The 25673-nt window shown below is 36.5% G+C and overlaps 1 protein-coding gene across 9 annotated transcripts in view; it reads left to right on the top strand.

Moving 5' to 3' along the window:
- adgrl2b.1 (adhesion G protein-coupled receptor L2b, tandem duplicate 1) overlaps positions 1-25673 on the top strand; it is a 130948-nt gene that overhangs the window by 13555 nt on the left and 91720 nt on the right. For all 9 annotated transcript variants that reach the window (XM_028020815.1, XM_028020819.1, XM_028020816.1 and 6 more), the window contains exon 2: positions 18007-18221. In XM_028020815.1, the coding sequence (XP_027876616.1) occupies positions 18146-18221 (76 nt within the window). In that variant the 5' untranslated portion in view covers positions 18007-18145. The remainder of the gene's footprint in view (positions 1-18006; positions 18222-25673) is intronic.

Genomic DNA, 25673 nt, shown 5'->3' with positions numbered 1-25673 from the left:
TGTGTATGTTTTGCTTATATTTATACAGCGCTCTGGTTGTGTTTTCCCGTATTATGCAGAAGCACATACACATAGGTTTGCTACAGTTATTAGCACACAGGAATTTGAAGTTTGAATACACAAGGAAACGTTGTGCACACTTTATAAGGATTACAGCTAAAAAAAAGTCAGGATAAAGAAACTGATCAGGGAATTGAATGAGAATGAGCCTTTAACTGTTTTGGTTGTAGACTAATTGCCCTAGTCTAGCAAAAACGCTATTTATATAATTTCGTTTGGTCTCATTTTATGCTTTTCTCTCTTATTGATCTCTGAACACTTGGGTTTTGAACTGTTGATTGGACAAATAAAACAATAAGAGGATGCCACACTGCACTCCACGATTAACACTGTACAATATAAATGATTTAGGAAATGAACCATATAAATGGTCAATAGATGCATTGATAAGAAAATTAATCATTAGTCCCTAAAGCAATGGTTATCCAACTATGAAGTGCAGAAGACTCACAGTGCATATGGTTTCATTTAATAGTTTTTTATATAAGTAAAACAAATTTTGCCTTTGAAAATACCCAAGGACTTTATTGTGATTATAAAAAGCCTTTGTTTTGGTATGTATCTGGTGAAGGGAAACATGAAGAGAATTTATGAACATTTATTAGACCTAAAGAAGAAAAACATAAATTCTATTATTATGTGATTACACGTTGACAATCTGAGTCTCTTGTTGAACTAAACCATCTTCCATGCGGATTTCATATTTTTATTTTGCTGGGTTTAGTTTGATCAGCCCATAGCTCTAAATTCTGTAAACACACACCCTGACAGCTGTCCCGAGTCTTATTGCAAGAGCTCTCATCATTGTTCAAATTCGCTCTCTTTGCACTACTATGGCCCTGAAGTTTGCATAACAATGGAGTGAGCAGAGCAAACTCTGGAAAAGCACATAATTTAGACACGCAGAATTTCAGCCGTGTGGTCCTTGAAGCTTTTAGGTGGGTTTTTAACAATCTATTGATATTTGTAGATGAAAGCATTTAATTTAATCATCAAAAAACATTTGTTTGGATAAAATAAAACAGATTTTGTTGTCAAAAGTGTTAAACTTGGAGAAAAGGATTTAAAGGCTTCAATATGCTATGAATTTAATGTTACATTTCTTTTAAATCAGCCTGATTCTTATAGGTATTTTAGTCCCTCGGGTCAGCAGCCAATCTTTTAGAATGAATATGCACAAGCAGTTACAATTTTTATTATTTTTTTTCATCAGAGACAGATACTCTTAAATAACCACCCGGTGTCTGCCTTCGTAAGTCAGCGACAGCACAAGAAAGCAATTATGTAGAGTGAAACCAGAAAATCAAGTCCAACCTGTGTTCGTTTCCCAAAGGAAATGTGGCAGATTGATGCCTGCATTTTGGTTTCCAAAGGAGCTGACAGCGTGGGTGGATAAATTATTACAAACCAGAACTGAAAAAAGTGAAAGTGGAAGCTATCTAAGTTTAAAGTACTTTTTTAAAATCCATAGCGAATTTTCCAACTTAAATTTGCCAAATAGATGGTCTAAGCAGTACTCCCAGTCCACACAAAAGAATCTTTCCTAATCAGTGCCATCATGCAAAGTAATTAACCTTTAATAAAACCTTTGAGATTTGAACATAGCAGAACAATTTACAATTACTGATTTTAAATTATGGTTTCGACAAATTAAATTAATGCGCACATTTTCTCAACGATTAGGCCCTCAACCATACCTCTGGGAAACATAATTTTTCTGCTTTTTCTCAAAGACCTTCCTTTATTTAACAAGTCAACATTCCTCTACTGGTTCTTCTTAAGATAAAGTTAAGTATTTCAATCAGTATCAATGTTTATTTTTTCTTTCTCTAATAAGCTAAACAGCACATTTTATACTTAAAGTACATTGAGCAGCAATATATTTTTGTTGCTTTTAAATTCTTAATGGTGCAAGTGTTAAGTAATGCTAATTGTACTGTATTAATTTAATTTTTTTCTTTTGCTGAACATATCTTTTCATTATTAAGATAATTAATTAAAAGTGTTTGGATATAATTGTGCAATGCTGAAAATACAATTTTGAAGTTCCAAAAAAGGACCAACTTAACATCAACATTTACCTCACTGAAAAACAATGCAGCATATTTAAATGTGTGTGCAAGTTGTGAAATCAGGTCTCAAATCTGCAGCAGTTTAAAAAATCTGACAAAATAGACATGCATTGTGAAAGGATCCTCTCATTGCTAATGAATGCAAAAATAAGCAAAAGGAAGAAAAAAAAAATTATACACCACCTGCCAATCATCAAACAGCAGACAGACAAATTTAGCGACCAGCTAATAATGCAGGACTTGGCAGATTAAGAACCAGATATTTCCCTCAGGAGTTTTGCAGTCTACAGCAGAGCTAAAAGTGAGTGGATACTGGCCTGAAAAGCATCTCCAAATAAGTGATAATTCTGGTTTGGAACTGTTGGATGTGTAATTAGGCAGTTGTTTGCAAAGACTGTCTAAACAGACTTGCTAATAATATGTCATTATTGTGTTTACAATTTTCCTCTGCTAGCCCTGTTTGTCAAATTGAACTGATGAAAGTAGCTTGACCAAAGCTTTTCTGATGCAAGCAAACAAAAAGGAAAATGGTGTGAAAAGTGTGGGTGAGGGACAGTGTCTAATTTTACCAAGTGAATTAGCATTTTCTGTCTGCATCACCTCCCGGGCTATCATAATAAGACTAGACCTAATATTATGTTAATTTTATTGCTGGATAGACTTGATATTCTCTTCCCCTTGGTGGAAATTATACCATAAATTAATGTTGGTGAAATTACCAAATATTTTGCATTCTTAGTAAAAAGTGCAGAGGCTTCTTTAGTCACAATTATCAGCTCAAAGTTATCACGCAGAGACATGGTGGATGGAATCAAAGGAGGAAAAATTCACAGTAATTTACTAGCTGGTAAACATCTTTACATTCTGAAAATCAAAATGAACCCGTATGTTCACCAAGACCCCGGTAAACACACTGAGCTGAATATCATTGCAGGTATTAACGATGCCCTTCAGGATACACTTTCATCTCTGGCCCAGTCATAAAAAGGCTTCCCCAGCATGGAGACGCTGAAAAATTAACGCAGTGTTAAATGCTCCCCTCTCTGCATCCTGATGGCTTTACCTGCAGGGAAAAACCAGTAGATATGTACTATCAACAGTAAAACATGGTGGTGGGTCCTTAATAGTATTGGCAGCCTTCCTTTGGGACTCATTACTTTTGACGATTACTCCACACAGTCCAGTAATGGCTGAGGTGTGGGAGGCAGTTTTACAGGACCACAGTAGTTTGACCTCATGTTGCAGGAGTTTTTGTATTTAAAGCAATTTCACTGTCTGGTTTCCCAAGGTAAACAGACTGAAATGTCCTTTTTGTTAAATACCGAAAAGGTAATTTACACTTCCATCAGACTTTTCAGGATGTCTAAATATTGCTATCTCAATAATTTTGGATTTGTTTTTAACACAAGGTAGTATTCATCATATTATTACAGTTTTGATGTGGTAAAGAAATAATGTTATGTTTTTACAATGTCTATCTGTAAAGACATTGACAATGTCTTTGTAGGTCTTTGTGGTGTTTGAGTTTTGACTCAAACACCACACTAGTTAAATACTAGTAAATTTAACTAGTATTGCATTATTATCATTCTCAATAAATTGCATACAGCACTATTGTTTTTCAACATATTTTAACATTAATTAGATTTTGATTTTCGATGCAGTGATTTGAATTTGGTGCAGATTCCTTATCTCTGTTTTTGTTAAGCTTTAGGGTGCCGAGAGCTGTAACAGTAAAAGACACAAGAACAGTGTTTGGAATAGATTTTCTGCCTCCTATCCATGAGCGATCATTAAATATTTATATACGGACCAGAGGAGATGTCACAGTTTATGTGAGAGAGTAAGTTCTGTAAAAGAGTATTTTGATAATTCAAAACAAAGCTAAACGATTACAGACTTGATTTTAAAGTGGTTGGTACTAGAGATTAGGGTGGCTAGCATTATTAAAACTATGGTCTTTGTGTGTATTCCCAGGAGGATTGTTACTTGTATTCTTAAATTTAATCTGAGCCAGCATTCCAAAAGCTACCATGTTCCATAACAGACAGATGATAAAATGGATAAAACAGACCAATTTTGCTGTACTCTGTTTAGCCTTCCTCTCAACTCCTGAAAAGCTCACCCCCTCTCGCTTTCTTGCAGCCTGAATGAACTGCAGTGTTAAAAAAATACACCTTCCTCTCCGATTGCTTCCCTACATTTCTGTTTATTCTGATTTCATCCAAAGAGAGATGTTGTTGCTACAACCTGGTAGTGCTTATATATAATGTGCTTACTGATCGGAAAAAGATATGATTTTTGAGTTTCTGTTGTCCTTGGCACTGGTCATGGCAAATCAAGTTGGAAATTGTCCTTTTTGCATTTTTACCCATGACATGTATAAACAGTGAGACGTGATGTTATGTAAAAAAAACAAAAACAAAAAAACAGTCCAGCATGACCATTTCTGTTTACTACTATTTGAGGGGCAAGACAAGGAATTTTGAATAGTTGCTAGAGTAGATAGATTAGAAGAGCATCATTTAAAGAAACAGTTGACTTTTTTCCGTGTTCTGGTGACACTATCAAAAGACAGCATACTGTAAAAGTTATCCCCATTGATACAGTGCTTTTCCAGGGGTTTCCCTGGAACATCCCCGTCTGTTTTTGCCATCACAGTTTTATTTGGAAAAAATTACAGGAGCAAAATGCAGCAGTGGGGAAGCAGAAACTTCACTTCTAAACACGTTGTTGCATCCCTTTTATCTCTGAAGGCTTATATTGACTTTACATAAAACCCAAATTAAAAGTGTACCAGGTGCAAGTTGGAAAGCCAATAAGATTTACTCAGGGACTGGACAATTTTTAGCCACTCAATGTATTTGTATGGCTTTTATTCCTTAGCAGGAACATGTTCATATATAGATGATGTTCGGTGCTAAAAAGCTAAAATGGTTCCAAGGTGACAATGAAGATTCTTCTCTTTGTAATTTTTTCTCTTTTTGAATTTCATTGTGGTTCATGTCAGTCAATATTTTTAGTGATGCTAGAAAGTGTTTGTTGGTGTGCTGACATGCTTGAAGCTTCCATGTTAATCAGAGCTGTATGAGTAAAGGGTGAAATGAACACGCCTTGTGACTGGCTGTCACTTCTTTTTCTAGTGTTTATTTTCAGCAATTCACATTGAATTTCTTGAGCTGAATAGAAATAAATGACAGTGATTTTTGACTCATTTTGCTTAAAATACCCATTCAAAGTGTTACTTAAAAGGATTTAACACTTGAGAATTACATAAAGTTGATGTTCTTGTTAGTCACTATTTGCTTCAACTTTTTTATGCTCAGTAATTTTTGTATCTAAAGCTAAAATGGATAGTTACATACAGTAATCACATAAATTACGACACTTTTGTTCTTTGATGCGGTGTTCGACATATGATTATCTGCAACTTGTTGTGACATGCAACACTAAAGTCATTCTTTAGTTTAATCTGACAAATCTTCTTCTAGGTCTTATTTGGAGATTTGCAGGGCCTCTATAGTCAGGATCTAAAGCAGCTTGATGCATGTCAGGCGCCGAGGTGTCAAAACTGCATCAATACAGACCACACGGGGAAGAAAGCCCACGGGCCCACCACGCACGGGTAATGCGAAGCAGACCGGAGTTTAGAGTTCGGACAAACATTAAGGTGAATCCGCTCCAGGAATGTGTGGAAACAAGAAGGATGGCTATATCAATGCATGTGAGGCGAGCCATAAAGTTGTCATTGTGGCGAAACAGTCACTGCATGAAATTGTTTCTCATGCTGCTGAAAGAATTCATCTAACTCTAAATAGCTCCTAGAAGCTGTGTGAAAGCGTAGCGAGCACGGGTTGCAGACAGGAATGTCGGGAGAGGCCTAACAGCTTGTCTGAGTGATGTAAACTGGGTCTGAAGAACTGATTTGTTTTTGAGATAAAACAGCTTTAAAAGTCTGACTTTCAGATAAACATTACACTACGTCTCATAATAAAGTGAGCTAGGGGCTACACAAATAATGTGGATATTTGTCCGTGTTACTCAAAGTTCATCTCAGTTTTGCCTAATTTCTCTCCATCTGTTTAGTTTATTCATGTAATTACGAAATGGCTCCTGATAAAATCTAAACATTTTGTATAATTATGTGTATGAGTAGGTTTAAAACGTTCTACTAAGCTCATCAATCATGTTAAAAATTAGCACATTTTTGTTTTCTATCCTGATGTTGTACGTTGCAATTTATCTGAAAACCTTTATCACCAAAATTTCATTATTCGATTTATTAAAATCTTCAGTTGTAAAGTCTTGCTTTTGTCAAGCAATTTCAATAGTTTTTAATGTATCTTTTTACACTATATTTTTGAAATACTTGGATCAGTTCCAATTGATCTAAAACACCGATTTTAGTTGTACAGGCTGTCTATATAGTTGCAATTTTGACCATTCTTAAAGTGTAACAATGCCTTTTTTGTCTTTATGACTCCAATTCAATCTATGAAGCTTTGATTAGATGATTTTCTAATGTCACAGTTGTCTCTAGGGAAGTTGAAAAGCTTTTATGTGTGGGTCTCCTGTGAAGTAGCCTTAATTACCATTGGAGTTATTCAAAGTCATTATTTCACATAGGTAACTTTTCTCACTTAGAAATCACAAGTTTTTTGCAGTTTGTCCATCTTTTAACTGAAATGCTTCTCCAACACATCTCTATTGGAATTTTTTGTCACATCTTTATAAAAAACAGACTAATACAAAATTTGTGGATTGTGCTTTTTTTTTTTTTGGAGTAAAACACAACCAACTTTGGGATAAACCAGCACTGGTTGATACAAATGCATCATTTGAAGGTTCAACAAGATCAACATCTGGTTCATGTCCTATTATTTTGAATGACAAAGTCTGATTTTGGTTTTCTACACTTTGGGTGGTGATATAAACTGTGTTTAAAAAAAAAAAAAGAAAAACATGTAAATTAGTTTTTTCCTCTAATCAACTGTTGAAAGATGTTTCAGCTGTTTCAAAGCTTTGCCTGTAGGGCTGCTATGTTGCCAGCCTCAACTTGTTCCATGTATTGTTATCTTACCTGCAGGAAATTCTAAAACTGTAATAAAAAGTGCTAAATGATGACATAAGCCTATTTTGAATACTCAAATTACTTTCTGGTTGCAGTTCCCATGAACTGCATGAGCTATGGGAATCAAATATCAGTTTGGAACCAGATAGAAAATATTGGGCAATAAATATGCAAATACCAAAACTAAGATATATGGTCAAGTTAAAAATACAATTTCAGGTAGCAGTCCATTAAGTGTCTTGTTTTTTTTTCTCTTTTCACTGCTTGGAAAATGTGTATACAAAAATAATCTGACAAATATTTAAAAGGTTTTAGCAGAGCTGCACCAGCCAATCAGCCAGAAATTGAAACTCAGCAATCTGCAAATCAATTGCTGAAAAATCAGAATTTTGGAACCATTGGCATCAAAACTAGAAACTTTGTTTTTTCAGTTAAGAAACACATCAATCGGGCACTGTATTTGAGTTTAATAAAAATCTGACACAAATTACGGAGAAATGACTGGGTCTAAATAGATATAACTGTAATTTGTTCATTTTCTCTCCCATTTAAAACTGCTACCTACACCTTATTATTGTTCTTTAAAAACCTTAATAACGGGGGTGAAACTTTACAGAAGGAGAAGCTTGATTGGTTCATTTTTATGTTTTAGTTAACATAAAACTTCAGTATAATTCTGAACTTCACCTCTGACTTCATGTTTCTTTTTTTTCAAACTAACACAATTCATTTTAAAATCTTTTCTGTGGTTCTACCCTGATTAGTATTAATGATGACTTTTTATTACTGTTCAACAGTATGCTTTGTGTATTTGGGGGGAATAAAGTTATTTAGTTATCTATTGAGATACAATTTTCTATTTTTACAGGATTAGTGTGAGATGGGTAATAATCACAAATATTAAAGCAGTGCCTGGATCTTGCATGTCAGTAACTTGTATCAATTTTAGCAGCAGGAGCTTCCTCCCTTACCTTCCCTTACAGCAGAAATAACACCAATAAAACCAGAGCTTGTCCCATCCGTGGCGACATCCCTGTGATAGTTTGCAAATAATGTGTCATTTCCTTTTGGAGAAGGCGGGACTCCAAGGGCTGTTCTGGCTCTAACCCCAGAGCTGAGATCACTTCGGCCCAGATGCAGCATTTCTTTTGTCTGTGTTTGAACAAGTTGCCGTCAACTATGGAAATTGTATCTGATTATTATGATCCATCTCTGGCACAATGGAAGCACATGAATGGAGTTGTGTAACGTTAGAGACTGATTAGACAGATTTCCCCCTGCCTGCATGTTGCTCATTAACATCACAGATGTTATGTATTAGCTTTATGCGCTCCCTCCTGATAAAACTAATCTAGTCTGAATGGGGCTTTAGAGTGTGTAAAAATCTAATATCACATCAGTGTGCTTAGTTTTTTTTTCTTTACCTCCAGGAGGTGTTAACATCAACATATCACTCGCCGTAAATGTGCTGAAAGTGAACAGATCTGTTGTGTGGTGTGTTTAGTGTGTTCAGGTGGAGCTGACATTGCCAAGCCAGTTATGGCTGCTTGTAAAAAAAGAAAATGCTGTTTAACATCGGAGGGAGCCGGAGGTGAGAGGAGTGTGTGCTCACGTGTGGGCGTTTTTGTGGATAAATGCAGGGGAGTGTGAGAATGATGCATGGAGGAGGTGAGAAGTGAGGCTTTGAGAAAAATGTATGAAGAGATTGATTTGAAAAAAGAAACTTTTCTTCGCTGTGTCAGTACCAGACTGCTCTGTGTTCCTCTTTGGCGACCTTCCTGCTTAACCATCTGTTCTTAGGTCAGTCTATTAATTTCAGAGCCAAACAGAAAACATCCACTTACAGTAAAATAGTAAATAAAATGTTAGCTTCTTTAATTGAATATGCTGAGATTCGTTTTTTCGAAGCTCAATGAAGAATACATTTGGAAAATTAATTTTTCATTAATTCATTTCAGAAAGAAAAACTTGTTATATAGAACCTTTGCACACAGAGTGATGCACTGCATTTATTTCTGATAATTATGGTTATCTAAATGATCACACACTTAAAATTGGGTTTATCAGAAAATTGCATTCTAATATCAATAAAATATTATTCTACTGTCTATGAATACACATTTAATACATGTTGGGGTTCCTTTTGTTTGAATTACTGTATCAGTATAGCAAGATTTTCTGAATAAAATGCACAATTTTATTTCAATAGAATATTTGGCCCAGTGACAGTTTATTCCCTTTCTCTTTGTTTCCTCCTTAGGATCTGGATAAGCAGTGGCATAGCAAGCAATACAACAGTTGTAGCTGATGTCCTGGATAAGTCTGTGTTCAGGTCTTGAAGCAATGAATTTTGTCTCAATCCAAATCTGGTGAACACATTCCCATAGTTTTAGAAGAGCTTTGACTTCATAAGACTTTTTCATTCCACTTAATTTTCTATTGAATTTTTTGGCATGCAGCACTTTGCACACAGCCTCCTTCTAAAAGAATAACAATTTGTACCTTACCATTCCTATGGAGGGTGTGAATAACTGTCTGCTGGACAAATAGCAAGTCAGAAATCTTAAGCATTCTGATTTTTGAGGGCTGCATATTATCAAGAAAGCTTTAAATTCCACTATAATTTTTTGAATATTGTGATGTAATTTCTTATTCTTCTCACTCTTCTTTTACTTTTCCATAATTAAAGTGACCCAAACCTCCTACTTGATCTTCGTTATCAAGGTCTGAGTCAGGTGTCAGCAAAGAGAAAAAACTGCAAATGTTTGTCTACAAACAGTTTACAGTCTATTTTTTTCTTATATTTAATAGTCAATAGAGTTTGAATGCGTGCGACTCGAAATGTTATAGTCTACCAAAAATTAATGAAGTTAAGCAGCTGTTCAATTTGAACTTCAAAAATATAACTGCGCAATCAACTAATAAATAAAATATTAGTTGAAATAAATTGCCTTTTGACGACTATATAATTTATTGAAATGCACCTGCAAGTCTAATTTTGAATAATTAAATTTCCAGGTTTGTGAAAATGTCAGATTGGGCTGATTGGCAGAAAAATATCCAACAATTATGATAATGCATGAACTATTTAAATCAGTTATAAAGCAAAGTGCCAAACATGCACTGTTTACAGTTTTCCCAGTCGCAAGTATTAATTATGATGGAGTAACAAGCACAAGCTGTCTCCTGTGAACCATTTCAAAGCTACATTTTCCTGAGAACCACATTCTGAAAACACACAATCCCCAAAACACCCCAGTGAGCCGTGCAATATGCATGCACACTGGTGCGAAACATAATGTTCTGTTTCTGTTTTTGATGCTAGGAAATTACATATCAGTAACCTAGTAAAATTTATTTGTTCAGGATATTGCTCTGCTTGTACAAAACAGGACTGCTCTTTAATCTATTTAGGACTTTTAGAAATCCCCATTCTCCCTAGACTGCAGCTCAGAATCAATAGGTGGCTCTCGCTGTTAATTTGGTAGATTTTGTTTTGGGTTGATAGCGAAATCAGAACAGGTATAAAACAGCATGAACAGTTTGTTTTATATACATTGCATATGCAGTTGATGAATCAGTGATAATTATTGTCAGGAGGTAAATTTGCTGTTGCTGAGAGATGTAGCAGTCATAACTGTAATTAGTTTAGGCATGAGTCATTATTTTGTTGACAGGTGTTTTTTTTTTTTTAATGTCACTCCAGGCACAAATTCTTTCTTTATTTTGCTTGACACTAACCTGGTTGTGACTCTTTACTTTCTTTGTTCTCTTTACTTTACTTAACGTATTTTGCCCAACCCGCTCTGTTTTCACCATTTCCATTTGGCCGTTGGCACTCAATCTTATCTCCTGACTCAATCACTTGGCCAGGAGCCGCTGAACACACCAACCGTTGTACTGTCTCAATAAAATAAAGAAGCCTTGCACCTTACAGAGAGCTTCTGTGTGGGCTATGTGCGCTGTGTTCAAGGACATTTCACCTCAAAAGCGTATTTATTTCTTTATATTTTTTTTCTTAGCAGTACCTCATTTTCAACTGAAGTCATTTATTCCAAGAAAAAAAAGACAATGAATAAAAGCTTCAGGCTTAATGCACTAATAAAATATTTAATTTGGGTAGATTTTAATCAATATATCAGTGAAAGGTATGGAAGTATCTTTAGCACATCTTAAATAAATTTGTAAAATTCTATTTAAAAATATAGCTATTTAGCAAAATAAGTTGTTAGGTTTGTCCTATTTTGTAAAAAAAATGGCTTATTTTATGGCTTATTAAACGTTAAAACTCTACTGTTAATAGGCATTGATTTCTCAGGGTAAGCAAGTTTAGCTTGCTATCAAGCATGACTTTAGCACAAAAGTGTTAAGGCTAGGTACAACCGTTTTCAGTTTATTTTAATAAGGTGCCATGTAAACATTTCCCCTGACAGCTGTGGTTGTGATGTTCATTGGTAAAATGTGCCTAAAGGCTTACAAGTTCAGGTTAGCTTAGTGTTAGTGCTGTGGCTAATCTAGCTATAGCTACAAACTGAATTTCATATGTAGATATATTAATTTCTTATATAATCACTGTAAACATGTCAGCTGTATTGTTCTCTGATGGATGCCAGGCATAACCAATGCCATTGACTGAACCAGCATGCTTAGTTAAACTCTAAACAAAAATTTATTTATTTAATACTTAACAAAATGTATTTTCATAATGTGATTGTAAAAAACTTTTATTTAAATGCAACATTGGAACTAAGACGAACTTCTGTCAAAGAGATTACAATAAAAGAAGGTGTTCTGTTTATTCTTTAGCTTCATATTTTAGGTAATACAGTAGTAACATGTCAGCAGGCTATTGGGAAACCACAAGTTTGCTTCTTTTAAAGGAGCTATGGATGTATGTTTGCAAGATAGAGTGCCTGGATCAAAGGGAACATTTTGGCACTTTTCTGGCCTAGTACATCGAGGTACACCAAAGGGGAAATACATCAGTAATACACTCTGTGAAGCAATTTTTGCTGCCCATCATTCTGGAAAGGGGTCATAAGTACGTTAACCAAACAATTTGTAGTCAATCGTTGACAGTAAGAACGATTATTCACAAGTAGAAAACATTCATGACACCTGCCAGTCTTCCTTGAAATGGATGTCAGGAAGTTCATTCCAAGGTCAGACAGGGAAGTGTTCAAAGAAATTATAAAAATAATGTTTCTGAGTTTGTTGGATGTTAAAATTCTTTGTAGTCTTCAAAAGGTTGTTAAAACGAGCTCTTTTTATTTAAAAAAAAAAAAGACATGTCAGAAAGGCTTACTAATTTACATCTGAACAAGTGAAAAAGACATGTGGAACAATGGCCTCTGGAAAGACTTAACCAAAATGGAGATGCTTGATAATAATCCACAGCAAGATGACTGGCAAACACAAGACCGAGCATATCAGTGCAAACACCTTTCGCCAGCTGTCAAGCATGGTGGAGGGGTGATGAGCTTGTTTTACTGGACTGCTACAGAACTGTGGTATCTTGCATTAAATGAGATGACGACGAATTTTTCAGTACACAAAAGAACTGTAGAGTCAAATGTGAAGCCATCTGTCCGACAGCTGAAATGTAGCCAACACTGTAACAAGACAATGATTCCGAGCACAGCATCAAGTCGGAAAGAGAATCATTGTTGACCAAAACAATTAAAGTATTGTAATGATCCAAAGTTTTAAGTTAATGAGTGTTCACACAACAATGAACCGAAGAAACGGTGCAAAGAAGAACTGCCCAGAATTGCTTTTCATTGAAGAGGAAGACTGTTTTTGTAGTTATGGCTTATAAAGGCTCATTTTTCAAAAATATGTAATAAAAAGTGTGCTTGAAGGTTTTAAGTAGAATAGGAAAACTATTTCTTTTTGTTTTACAGTTTTCAAACTGCTAAACATTCATTTTTCAGAATGACCTAATTTCCAATCAATCTGCTCATTAGTTGAGAAAATTAAGAGGATTGAGTTCCAATTAGGAAGTCGTCAGCATGTTTTGTTGTTTCACCATGTGCAGCTGCGAACCCGTTTACAGCCAGTTAATCCTGATAGCAGTTTATCTTATCATCGAACTGTTGATGAAGCACACTTGGCAGACTGTGCTGTGTGAAGGTTCAGCTCTGTTTCTGGATGTTGGTGGGGACTTGTCTTCATCACCGGTGGAGCCAAGGAAATGACATCATATCCCTGCAGGGGTTTAAAGCGTAACTCTGACAGGACTGTCATGACAAAAGAGTTCCCCCAAAACATCATGGTGCACCGAGGACAGGAAGAAAATTTCCCCGAGGCTGTATTTTCTTAGTTCCTGTAGTTCCTGTCTTTCGCTTCTAGTCCATCAACCGCGTTCTGGTGTTTGAAATTCCCTTCTTGAATGTGTCTTCTCTGCTTCTGAATGTAGGGCATGGGGGTTGGAGGCAGAAAGTTCTCCAAATTAGTACTTATTCACTGAGTGGAAGACGTATCATTGTGTTGGTAAGATCCAGCACCACAGCTTCACATCTCTATTTCACTTGTAGATTTTCAGCCTACACTTGGACTTGCACATTAGTTTTTTGTTCAAGTCTTACTTGATATGTATGTATGCGCTCTTTGACGCTCTCTTCTGGGTGTTGACAATTGAAAATAAATTAACATTCCTGGGCTTTATTTTTGTCTTCTCTAAGCCTGTTGAGAAAACTTGGAGGCAAACCCACAAGGTCACGTCGTACTCACAGCCTGTCAATCCTCCTCAATGACCCCACTGCCCCATTTCTTTCTCCCCCTTCCATTCTTTGCCTCCTTTGCCAGTCACCCCCCTCAACTCTCACAGCTATTTAGTCCCTTCCGTCTTCAAAACTCCCACACTCGCCTCTTTCTCCCCCATCTCTCTTTCAACGGACGCCTCTCCAGCTTGAGTGAGGCAGACGCAAGCTTTGTCAAAGGAGTCTCGCATTCATTCAGGCGGCTGCTGCAGCCAGCCCTGTATTTCATGTTAAGACATGTGGGCCGTCTCCTCTTGTCCATTTGTTTTAATTATCCTTTAATTGCTCGCTGTCCATTTTTAAATGCTTGTTTATTATTTCTATCAGGCTGATGTGAAAAATTTGCTGTGGACTGTGATTTTCTCCATTATCTTAACTGATGATTGATCTCTCTCCTTGGGTTTCAACTGTGTCGGCATGAGAGACAAAAGAAAACAGATGTCAGGAATGTTTGTGAATCATTTTTCATTTCATTGGTGGGGCTTTCGTCCTTTTCTCCAGACAGATAAGCTGCTAATGGAAGGAAAACCTTGGGGACTATGATGTGTGTTTTTAAGGAAGGGGATCTTAATGCACAGATCAAAATGAATGTCCCTTATCTGTAGTGTGTTGGTGTGCATTGCAAGTGTGGACTCATGAAAAAATAGTCACACTGTATGTCATAGTGGGCGATATTTATAAATCTGCAATAACTGCATCTTTCTTTAAAATTTAAATCATTCTGAACCTGACAGGTTTCAGTCAGATTTCAGCATCGGTTTTAACATCATCATAATGAGCATGAATGAATCTTAGAGAGAAATCACTGTTTAGATGCACCTACACGTGATTAGCTACTATGTCTTCAAACATTTTAGATAATAGAGGAAGATTAGATATAGGCCTATAAATTATTACGTCATCCTGATTGACAGGAGATTTGTTAGGTAACGTTGTATCGCACTGCTCTAACTATAATTAAAACCTACCACCAGCTTCACCCATCAGCCAACAGTATTTGAAATTTGATTTGCATGAAGGAAATTCTGTAATTGTGAAGTTTTTATTGAACTCTGTTATGTGGGGAACACTAATTGCAATTTGTACATGTTTACTCGCTCTTCTCAAATTGTACTCTTTGCATCTCAAATTGTAAAAATCCATATTGAATTAATGCATCAGGTTTATGACATATTATTCAAGAAAATATTGCATCTATGCAGTCCTTCGCAATTACGATTTTGCACATGCTAATATTTCAATGATGACTTAAGTTGAATTTCTGATTTATTCCTTTGAGCTCAGATAGAGGTGATAAACGAGATACTTTCTGATGGTTTCAAAACTACTACTTTTATCAAAGTGCAGAACATTTTTTCTCTTAAAAAAGCTGAATTAGTCATAATTGAAAGAGGCAGGTCAGACCTTAAAGAAAACCAGAAAAAGTGATTGTGCATCTCTACAGACGATCATTATGCAGAAATGCTGGCCCTGTGTCAACCTCAGTTTTGAGGCTGTAGGGCGGCTCAGTGCAGACGATTTTTCTGTATCTTAAAGGGTTAAATGTGACTCATTTACCTTTTAAAATAATGTTCTGCTCGGAAGCATTGAGGCCCTCATCCACCAAATTACGTCAACTCCCCCTGTTCCCTGATGTGAAATTATGATGCGTCTGTCAGTGCTCGTGTAAAGCATCTTCATGTTAATCGCCTAATCCGTTTATCTCAAGTCTGGACCGATTCAGTGCAGAAATCCCTCCAAACAAAACAGAGTTTTTTTTGTTTTTTTTTTAATAGAAAAGATGAACATGGCTGTGTCCTCCACCAGCTTAAGGGAGAGAGGGGAAATGTTACTCAGCAGGGTGACAGCTGATCAGGAGAAAGTACCCTGAGGTGAAGAGGGCAAGCCTTCATCTTCAAGACTGGGCAGGATCTCACCCCCTAGTGTCTGGAGGGGCTTTGGAGGGGGTTCAGTAGGTCCAGCAGACCAGAAGAGCAGGGGCACGCCCCTTGATCAGCAGTCCCCAGCCGTCTCCAGTCCTCTCCTGCCAGCGACTATTATGGTTATGCCACAACCTAAAGCCTCACATTTGGAGGATTATTAAGTGGCTGCAGAAGTCCGGTTTGTCTCTGGAGAGTAGTTGCTCTCTTCAGTATTGAGCCTGTAGAAGCTGTGTTGGTAAACTGAGGACTGCAAGCTGCATCAGCAGACATGGACTCAGACTTCCCATAGAGGAGAGCGAGCCTGCTCCTCTTTGTTCTTATCTGATCTGCTTCGGCGCCACTGCCAGATAAACAACTGCAAGAAAAATAAAAGCACAATTCCCATAAACACACCTAAGATTGGCTGATAAATTTTAAGTTGGCTGCATGTGTGTCTTCTTGGCTCAGAGTTTGCAGCTCAGTAGCTCGGTCAGGGTGACCTCAAGTAAAAATAAATATTTTCAAGCTTCGACAAGCTGCTTGGAGAACCAGTAAGCTTTTATTTCACCTCTACCAGGTTCTGGTCACGTATTTAAAATGCCTAATATTTGCTTGAATAATGTCTGAGTATGCTAATGTGAAGTCTCTCCCATGTTTTGTGGGGTTTTTATGTTGCCAAAAATATCTAGGTGTATTAGCGAGGCCCAGAGAGTGATCAGCGCTGACTGCTCTGCTGCTCATATTTTGGGTTCATTATAAAATAATCACGGCAGTTGAAAGGTGGCTCAGAGGGAGCAACATTCAGCAAAAGGGAATATTTACTCCCTTCTACATGAAGACAAGTAGCAAGTGACCTATGTGTGGCATTTGGTGGATGTATTATTTAGAGATGCACCAATCAGACATTTTGTGACCAACTTTATTTCAAATTATGAATCAGACTCTTCTTAAAGACTTTAGCTTAGGGAAGACCTAAGAATGTCTCTGAATTTTTTTATAGCTTTCTGTGAATGGCTATTATTTATGTTAGGCGCAGAAGTAATATGACACTATAATGCAAGTTTTAAGATTTTTTTAAAAAGTTTTTTTAAATTTAAAAGTTTAAACTGGCTTTACTATCTTATATTACCAGGTAGCACAGTCACTCAATTACAACGTCCACATCAAAGTGTGGACGTCTGCTCAGCACAGTGGGGTGGTGTTTAATTCGGTGCATTCACTAATTAGAAACAGATAGGATTTTTAGGTTTCCATCTGATCCAGTGTTGATCAAGCAGAAAATTTGTCTGTTTCGATTCACTGCCCAACTTCTCGGTGCATCTCTACTATTACTGCATAGAGAATTGCAAACACACCAAACTAAATATATATATATTTTTTTCTTTTTGCTCTAATTGAATTTTTGAACATGATTCCAGGCCAGGATATGCATTAACATTGCTAACTATGTATTTATTCAAGCACTCATATGAATAAGCATGTTGGCATGTGTGTGTGTGTGTGGGGGTGTGAGTGTGTGGCCTTTCACATGTGACACACAACACATCCTACCCCGGTGTTTGACTTTGGTAAGCAGCTTATCTGTCTTGTGTGTTAGTCTGTCTCAGGCTCTAACCTTTCGCTTCTTGTGCAGACAAAGGACCGTTTTTGCCGGCCCTTGATAAGGCAGGAAACAAAAGTAGCTCTCAAAGCCGCCTCGTCTGTAATGGCGTTCTGTATTAACGTGTTGCCAGAGCGACATGCTTTCTCCTGCGGTGAACTGGCAGCAAATGTAGAAGGTTAAGCACAGAGACGTAGGAGAATAATGCAGAGTAAACAGTTGGTTGTAATGGTACAGTGCTGAATAAGTGCTCAAGTGTGTTATGTGCTTTGCTCTTATGTTGGCACCCTTATAAATATATGGTGAGAAAAACAAGTTAGATTTGGAAGAACTTGAACTCTAAACATATCCTCGTTTGATCAAACCTTCTTTTGAACATTGGCATTCATGTTGTTCAGATATTTACTGCTATTTTTTTCAAATGCAACCCACTAATGAATTCTTGAGTCTTTCACATGTTGAATTGCTGGCACTATAGTCACATTAACCATTCAATCACTAAATTTTTACACAGTTTTCTCTTTTTTTTGTTTACTTCTAGACAAAAAGATGCTCAGCAATACTTCTCCAAGACCTACTGATCGCTGAAGTTTTACCGGCTCTCCATCCTCTGACTGCGACACTTTGAAACGCTGTTATCAGCCCATCAGTCATCTGGATCGTTTGCTAACTGCGACACGATGGCCTCTGCGCTGTGGAGGTGTCCAGTGCTTCGCTGCCTCCTGCTCCTTTTTCTGTGCTTTCACTGTACACAAGGTAAGTTCTCAGAAAGTGGAATTAATGCAATTCCAGGCAACCATAATGTGTTAGTATTCAACACATTATGAATGTGTGGAATTCATTAGTGAAAATTGTTGTAAGCTGTTTTTGAGAAGTGAAAAGAAGTCAGATAGGTTGCCAAGGTCTCCTTTAGTTTAACCTTGAAGTTTTGAAATATTATTCTAGTCTAGGCACAAACCAGGATGAAAATCACATGGTCTGATAACCTTGAATAAAAATACCATACTTTCACAGTAATTACCCCAAGACTATAAAGCTGAAATATGTAACATTATATAATTGCTTTTATTTAAAACAGAAAAGCAACAAAACTTTCTTTTTATTAAATACTATAACATATTAATTATTACAGTTTAGTACCGTCTAGTTATTGTTTGATTTAGGTAAATATTTTCAGACAGAAATTTAGCTTTAAAATTTAGCTAGTTTACAACAACCTATTGTGCAGAGTATTATATGATATTGTTATTCTGCTCTTAAATCAGTGGTGGTTTAGCCCAATCAATGTTTTAGAAACAGTTATAGTATTGATATCTTATGAAGGTGAAAGTGGTAATTGTATGTATTTACTTTTTCAAGTTAATACTTATATAGGTATGGCTTTTTAAGGTTAGCATATCTGCTTGGAGCAGTATTTATGTCTCGAAATCTCTGACTGTTAGCAGTGACTAATTTATTTACTGTCCAATAAACAATAATACATTTTGAAACAGTTGTTAAAGTCACCTTTATAATTTTTTAATTAAATACCACATCAAATTGTGCTGACTTTTTAGGTCCATATCACATTAATATACGGTATTGCTCCTTTAGTTCCCAAAACTTGGCTTTCTGTTTTTCCATCACTGGTTAATTTCCAAGTGGTCAACTTTGTTTTTATTGTAATCAGGGGAAAACTGTAGAAGTCTTCTTTCAGCCACCTGACCAGCTGTGGGCAGCAGTAATAGGGGGAGGGGTAACATTGCTTTGGTCTATTCTACATGTAGCCATAAAAAAACCCACTTTGACATTTTTTCCAAAATGATCTGTAACCACAGGAATGGCATGATGGAAGATTTGTTCAGTTTTTAAACTTTGGTATAGCTTTGTAACAGAACTGCCTAGATATTTTCTGGCTTCTTATAAATTAAAAAAAGAAAAGTCTTTTCTTTAGTAGTGGCACTTGAAACTGCTGTCATCGTTCTCTGCCCGTAAAGTCTGAAAAATGACACCTTTTCTGCTCCACAAGATTCATTATAGATTATGTGAGTGTACTTTGATGAACCAGATTCTCAAAGAACTTATGCATTTTTTATTCTCACCTTGATAAAATTGATCTGAGGCACCCAGCGAACATGGAACCCTCAAAAGTCATGCACAAGAGCAAGGGACTTGTTATAAATCCCCAAATGAAACCTTAAAACTGCTTTTTTTTCTTTTCTGCTTTTTATTTCAGCTTCTTCTCCCTTCCTTTGCTTTTGATTAGCACATTTGGCTGTAATTACTAGTGTTGTGACAAAACACACCCATCAGTTATACGCCCGTCACCACGGCTGATGGTTGGTGTGTCTGAATTAATGATGGTCGTTTCCGTCTTTCCCTTTCAGACCCTTTTGTACGGTGAGACAAAGTAACCTGAAATCACATAGTTGCGTGCCAAGCATTTATTACAGATAGATGTTGAAGAACTTTTCTGTGAGGGGATTCTTTTTCAATTTGGGATTTGCATTATTTCTCCCTCTTGCTGTTCTGTGATAGATTTCTTTTCCAGTTCCATTTTAGATCTGGCTCTGGTAGACAATTTGTTAACAATGGCAGCCTGCTACAGAGGACCTTATTCCAGCTGTCTCTCTAGTAGTAATGCAGCTTTTTGTTTTGTTAGATTAGGTAAAATGGAAGAAGGGCTTGCTGAGGTTCTTGAAGAATAAACCCCTGATTTGGCCTGGCTTGGAAACTGAGTTGAATAGTCTTGTTGAATTACTTTAAGAGGAACACTGCTTTGGTATGCAGAAAGGGCAGGTTTTGGGTTTCAAGTTGATGTGAAGGCTCTCAGGCCCAAGAATGCATATTTGCCAATCCGTCAATAAAGGAGTGTGTGTGTGTATGAGTGTGTGAGTCCATCTGAAAACAATATCCAATTCTATCCACATGCCACTCACCTTCAGCCCGTCCAGCCCTGAGGGCCTGCATCCTGCCGCTTATGATCTATGTTTCCATCAGAGTCCCTGCAATGCAAACTCCACCTGATAATTACCTCCTGTCCCTCACCAGGAGAGGGTATAATCAGGTTATGATTTTCACCCAAAACACTCCAGCCATACTTTGAAATACTCACTGACGTACCTAAAAAAAATACCCGGTTTTCTCTTACAGCCCTGCTTTTAGAAAAGATGACTATTTCTGAAAACTAACAAACAATGATAGCAAAGGGGAACGTTCAGGTTGTTTAATACAAAAAGAAAAAATAAATGACATATGAACAGTTTTAGTGAGATATTTATGTTAAAAAATTAAAAAATATTTTAAACGTTCAGAAAATTGGATAAAAATGTGAAATCAGAAGGTTTTTAGTTACATTTAGCTTTCAAATGGTAACTTTCTCTTCTGGCGGTGAGAAGGAACAGCAGTTTATCATCTGTTTTGATAAACTACGAATGAAATGCAAAAAAACTAAATTAAACTAAGTAGTTGAGATTTTTGACTATGGAGACTAAAATGTCTCTAGAGATAGACAAAAATTTGGCCAACAATTATTTTTCTTGAAGTAAACAAATTAATTGATTTCAAAAGGCATAAAATAGTTGTTTTTTTTTCCTTCAGTGCTTATTTCAGAAATACAAGAGAGAAAAAAAGGGAAGTTTGGACAGTCTGGTAGATTACTAGTAACTTGTTGACGGCTTATAACAGATTTTTGTTAACAGCCAACTTTTTTCATTTTTTTCTTTTTACTCAGTTTTTCTTTTCAGCCAAAATACATGCATTGGTTTGTTAGTTTTTTTTAGGTCTGCCTACAGACAGACTCTGGCTGTGCAGAATGAGTGGGCTTCAGAATTCATTTCATACCCTTATAGCTCAACTGTGGAATACGGCTTTTTAAAAATATTTAACTTATTTTGGAAGGACATCCATGTTAAGTAGAAGTGCATATATAAATCATGTTTTGCACAGAAAGTAGCTGTGGTCTAGGCAGAAAATAAACCCATCAAAAGAACTGGTACAGCAAAATAAACCATCTTTTTTAAGATGATGCTCTTAAGTTAGAAGTTCATGTACAGCAAGGCAAAAGTATTTTAAAAATCCCATCCAGTTTGAGCTGGGCAGTGTACATCAAATAAAATGCTTTCAATGCAAAACTAACAGGTGTCTTAATAACAAAGTAAAAAATATGTCTCATTTTAATTATGATTATTTTACTTGCATTAAAAAAATGAAATAAAAAAACGGGGTAGGATGGAATAACTTTTTCCATAGTCAAAGAAACTAAATAAGCAAGCTTTTATTTAGTGTTTGGTGGTGACTGGTGGTGTGTTTATTTGACGGTATGCTAATCTACGAATTAGTAAATGGGAATGATTCCTGATATGAGAGATGTAGAATACAAACATATATGGCTTCCCATAAGCATGCTGTTACATGAATATTGGGCTTGTTGTATTGGCTCAATAATGCCTCAGCAGTATTGTAAATCTGAAACAAACTCTAAAAGTGAGTCCTTGAACTTCTGAAAGTCATTGTCACCAAGTGTTCCTGTATTAGTTTGGCGTGGAGTTCTTTGGTTTGTAGTTTAAATTTCTATTTTTTTGTCATTTCAGTAAATGTAGAATGAAAAAGTGTTTGTTCCTTACAAATTTCTACTGTTTTTGCTTCTCTGTGAAACATAGAAGTTTTAGACTTTTAATCTAAGTACAAGCAAAAGTTTTTAAAACAGGACTTTATTTATTCAGGAAAAAGTTACAATAAAACAACGGTGAAAGGTTTTGGAAGGTGTTCATTGTGTTATATCTGGCTTTATTCTAAGGCATGATTTCAAGAGAAGAACATCATATTGACAGTCATACATGGCAGTGGTAATGTGGTGGTCTGGAGCTGCTTTGCTCTTTCAGGACCATCCATCCACGAATGGATGGTTTCCGCAATTCTGTGTAACTCAGAAAGTCTTGAAGGAGAATATCCGATCTTTGGTTTGCTACCTTAAACTCAAACCTTCTTCAGTTGTACAACAGGACAATGATCCAAAGAACTAAGAAGTCCACCTTTGAATGGTTAAAAAAAGGTTCTAGAGTAGTCACAGGTTTTTAGAGATGGCACAAGCAGATGGTAAGTTTAGGCAGAAGTTACTTTTTTTCATTACTGTATTCTTTTTAGGCTGTACATGTACCTTAAAACCTCTAGTATTCAAGTTTTTAAATGTGTTTTTATTTTCAGAAAACTTGATTTTTTAAATTATTGCATTAAGGTCTGATGAAACATTATCAGTGCCCATCACTTCCACACAAGCTGACTCCATGATTAATGCCCTGTTGTGGTTAACGATGTTTTCAAAAAATCCTGCTGACTTTTGTCTTCAAACATTTTATTTTCCTCCTGTCACTCCGCATGACTTCTTTGCAAAATAAATCAGCCTTGTGAGAATATTCATCTGTAAATCTTCAATAATGAAGTTTATGATGAGGATGAAAGAATGCTTTTCTTCTGTTTGTATTTGTTTTGAGGCTATGTTTGTGCAGCTGTTGCTTGTATCTTATTGCTCAATCTAAATGTTCCAGTAGGTCTTCAGCAGTCAAACAAGGATTTGAATTTCATTGTCTGGCTTTTTTTTTTTTTTTTTTTTAACATCTCAACTCCACACCTCCACTGCTCCTGTTAACCACCGTCCCTTAATTAGATCTCAGGCCCAGGAAATGGCTACCTGAGCACGACTTCACTATCATCTGCTACTTTATGGGCATCAATTATTTTAATTATCAGAGTGTTTTGCAGCTGCTTAGAGGAGCCTATGGGTGCTGATTGCTGGGACAAAGTTTGAGGAGGACAGAAATAAACCTCAGAAATGTTCCTCACCTGGGGTTTAATAATTATGAGTGGGAACGCGCCATTGCACTAACGAGCTTATTAAGATTTGAGAAATTGTTAAATTAACTAAAAACTGAACTTTGTAATGAATACACAAATACACAAATTAATCTAGACTTTTCTAGTTTTGGATATTTCTCATCAAATTGCAGTATATTTCAAATTAGGTTTTGCATACATCTTTGTTATTCTCAGCACAGCAAATCTAGTACTTGAACTGGCAGTCCTTCTTATATTTATACTAACAGTGTGCCGTATGAATATTTTACACATTAGGATACTCAGAAGTCAGGATCTGCAGAGCATTGCAGATCTTCACAACAAGCTTCAAATCATTGTTTGGATGCACAGTCAATGGTTCTGCAATATTGTTTTCTCTGCAGCAAGCAGGGAGCTAACAAGCAGAGTAGTAGAGATGCATGTACCTCGTACTTTTTGCTCAGTAAACATGCACAGTTAGTGGCTGTGTTGCACACATACTGAGGAACTGAGCAGGAAAGCATGCCAGTATAACCCCACAGGAATCTACACAAAACCTAAAAAACAAACAAACAAACAAAAAACTTAGTGGATTAATACGCTTCAGGTGAGAAGGGAAGGAAATGTAAACTTTAAAATAGTAAAAAACAATTTAGGATCTTATGTGGGTGGGATGGAAATCATAATCCTGTCCTTTTATGGAAGATTAAGAAGAGAAAACTACTGTGTGGGAGGTAATTACTCAAGATAAATAGATGAAATTGCAATGACTGATGGAATTATTTGTGACTGATTTCATTAAAAAGCTATTTAAATGCAATCTTAATTAAACCTTGTTGTTTCTAATCTCTTCATATGCAACCACATTTGGCTACATGCGACCACAAATTACAATGTATTTTTATTGAAACTATAGGCTCACACAAAGTACTGCATAATTTTAAGATCTTTTATAATAAAAAATCTCTAAAGGATGGCTTTATGTTTGTATCCATGCCCCTTTACATTGATATCCCTAGAAAATCCAGTCCAATGTCCAATTCACACAGACAGTAAATAGTCTGTGTGAACTATAATCAGAGAAACAGCCAAGAGGCTTTTGGTATCTCTGGAGGGGCTGGACACCAACCAGGTAGAAGACACATGAACAAGAAGGTGCTCTGATCAGATGAGACCATAACTGAACTTTGAGTGAAGAGAAACTGTTGTTTGTCACTCTGAACACACCATCCCCATGGTAAAACATGGCAGTGGCAGCATCATGTTGTGGGATGCTTTTCATCATTCACAGGAAAACTGCTCAAATTTATCAGCGTGCTCAATGCATATGCAAGAGTAAAATTAAATGGTTTAGATCAAAGCATAATTGTATGTTGAAATGGCGCAGTCAAAGTTCAGCACAAAATCTAATCGATAATCTGACTGAATTGGGATTTTATTACATAAAATTCTAATAAAATACATTAAAGTTTGGAATAGAAACTTGACAAAAGGGTATGAATACTTTTGCAAGGCATCATATGCCTTGTTCCTTGCCTGCCTGATTTGTAGTTTCCTCCCCTCACTTCCTTGTAGCATTTTATAACCAGTCTATAAAACGATGCTTCTACCCAGAGGGAAGTAGGTCATGCAGGTATTGGAAACTGTTGTATATCTCTCAGACCGCTACGGTGCTCCTGTCTAAAGATATTAAAGACGACGACCTGATTCAAAGGGAGCAGCCACAAAGGGGGAGCAAGTGTAGAGCGGTTTATCTGCTGCAGCTGAACACGAGCTTCTATCTGAGTCATTAAAGGAAAGAAAGACGAGTTTGGGAGGGGCTGTGTCATAAAATGTCAACACTTGTCTGTGTTTTATTATAAAATGGTCTAAATTGAGTTTCTTTCACAAAACTGCACAAAAGTCTGCTGCAAAAAATTAAGTGGCTTGTGTTTGATAGGTGTTGCACATCTATAGAAATAAGAATCAAAGTTAAGGAGTGTTTGCTAAGGTCTTGAGAAGTTGTTCCAGCACAAATAAAGTGTAGGGAAAAGGCTTTCAGCTGTAATTTCTTTTTTGAATAATAAACTGTGTAGAAAAAGAAAAAAGCATGTACAAAAAATGAGGCACTTTATTTCTGAGGAGCAGTTTCACAACATCATTTCTGCCACTTGTGAGCCCCTGCTGCTCTGGATAACACACTGTACACCTCTCACTGAGGAGTTTTTTGTTGATAGTGAGAGACCCCTCTGCTGAACACACCAGTATGCTTGTGTTTCTCCCCCAAAGGTCGCAAAGGTTAACGCCGCGTCTCGGCACAACATTTGTGTCAAGCGGTGCCATACATTGTGCTGACGGAGGGCCCTCCCTCGTGCCGCGCTGGTATTTCCAGTCTTGGGCTTGACAGAGCTGAGGGGG

Source organism: Xiphophorus couchianus, chromosome 6, assembly GCF_001444195.1.
Source record: "Xiphophorus couchianus chromosome 6, X_couchianus-1.0, whole genome shotgun sequence".
Lineage (NCBI taxonomy): Eukaryota > Metazoa > Chordata > Actinopteri > Cyprinodontiformes > Poeciliidae > Xiphophorus > Xiphophorus couchianus.
The sequence above is the reverse complement of the archived record's forward strand: the minus strand, read 5'-3'. Positions and strand labels throughout refer to the sequence as shown.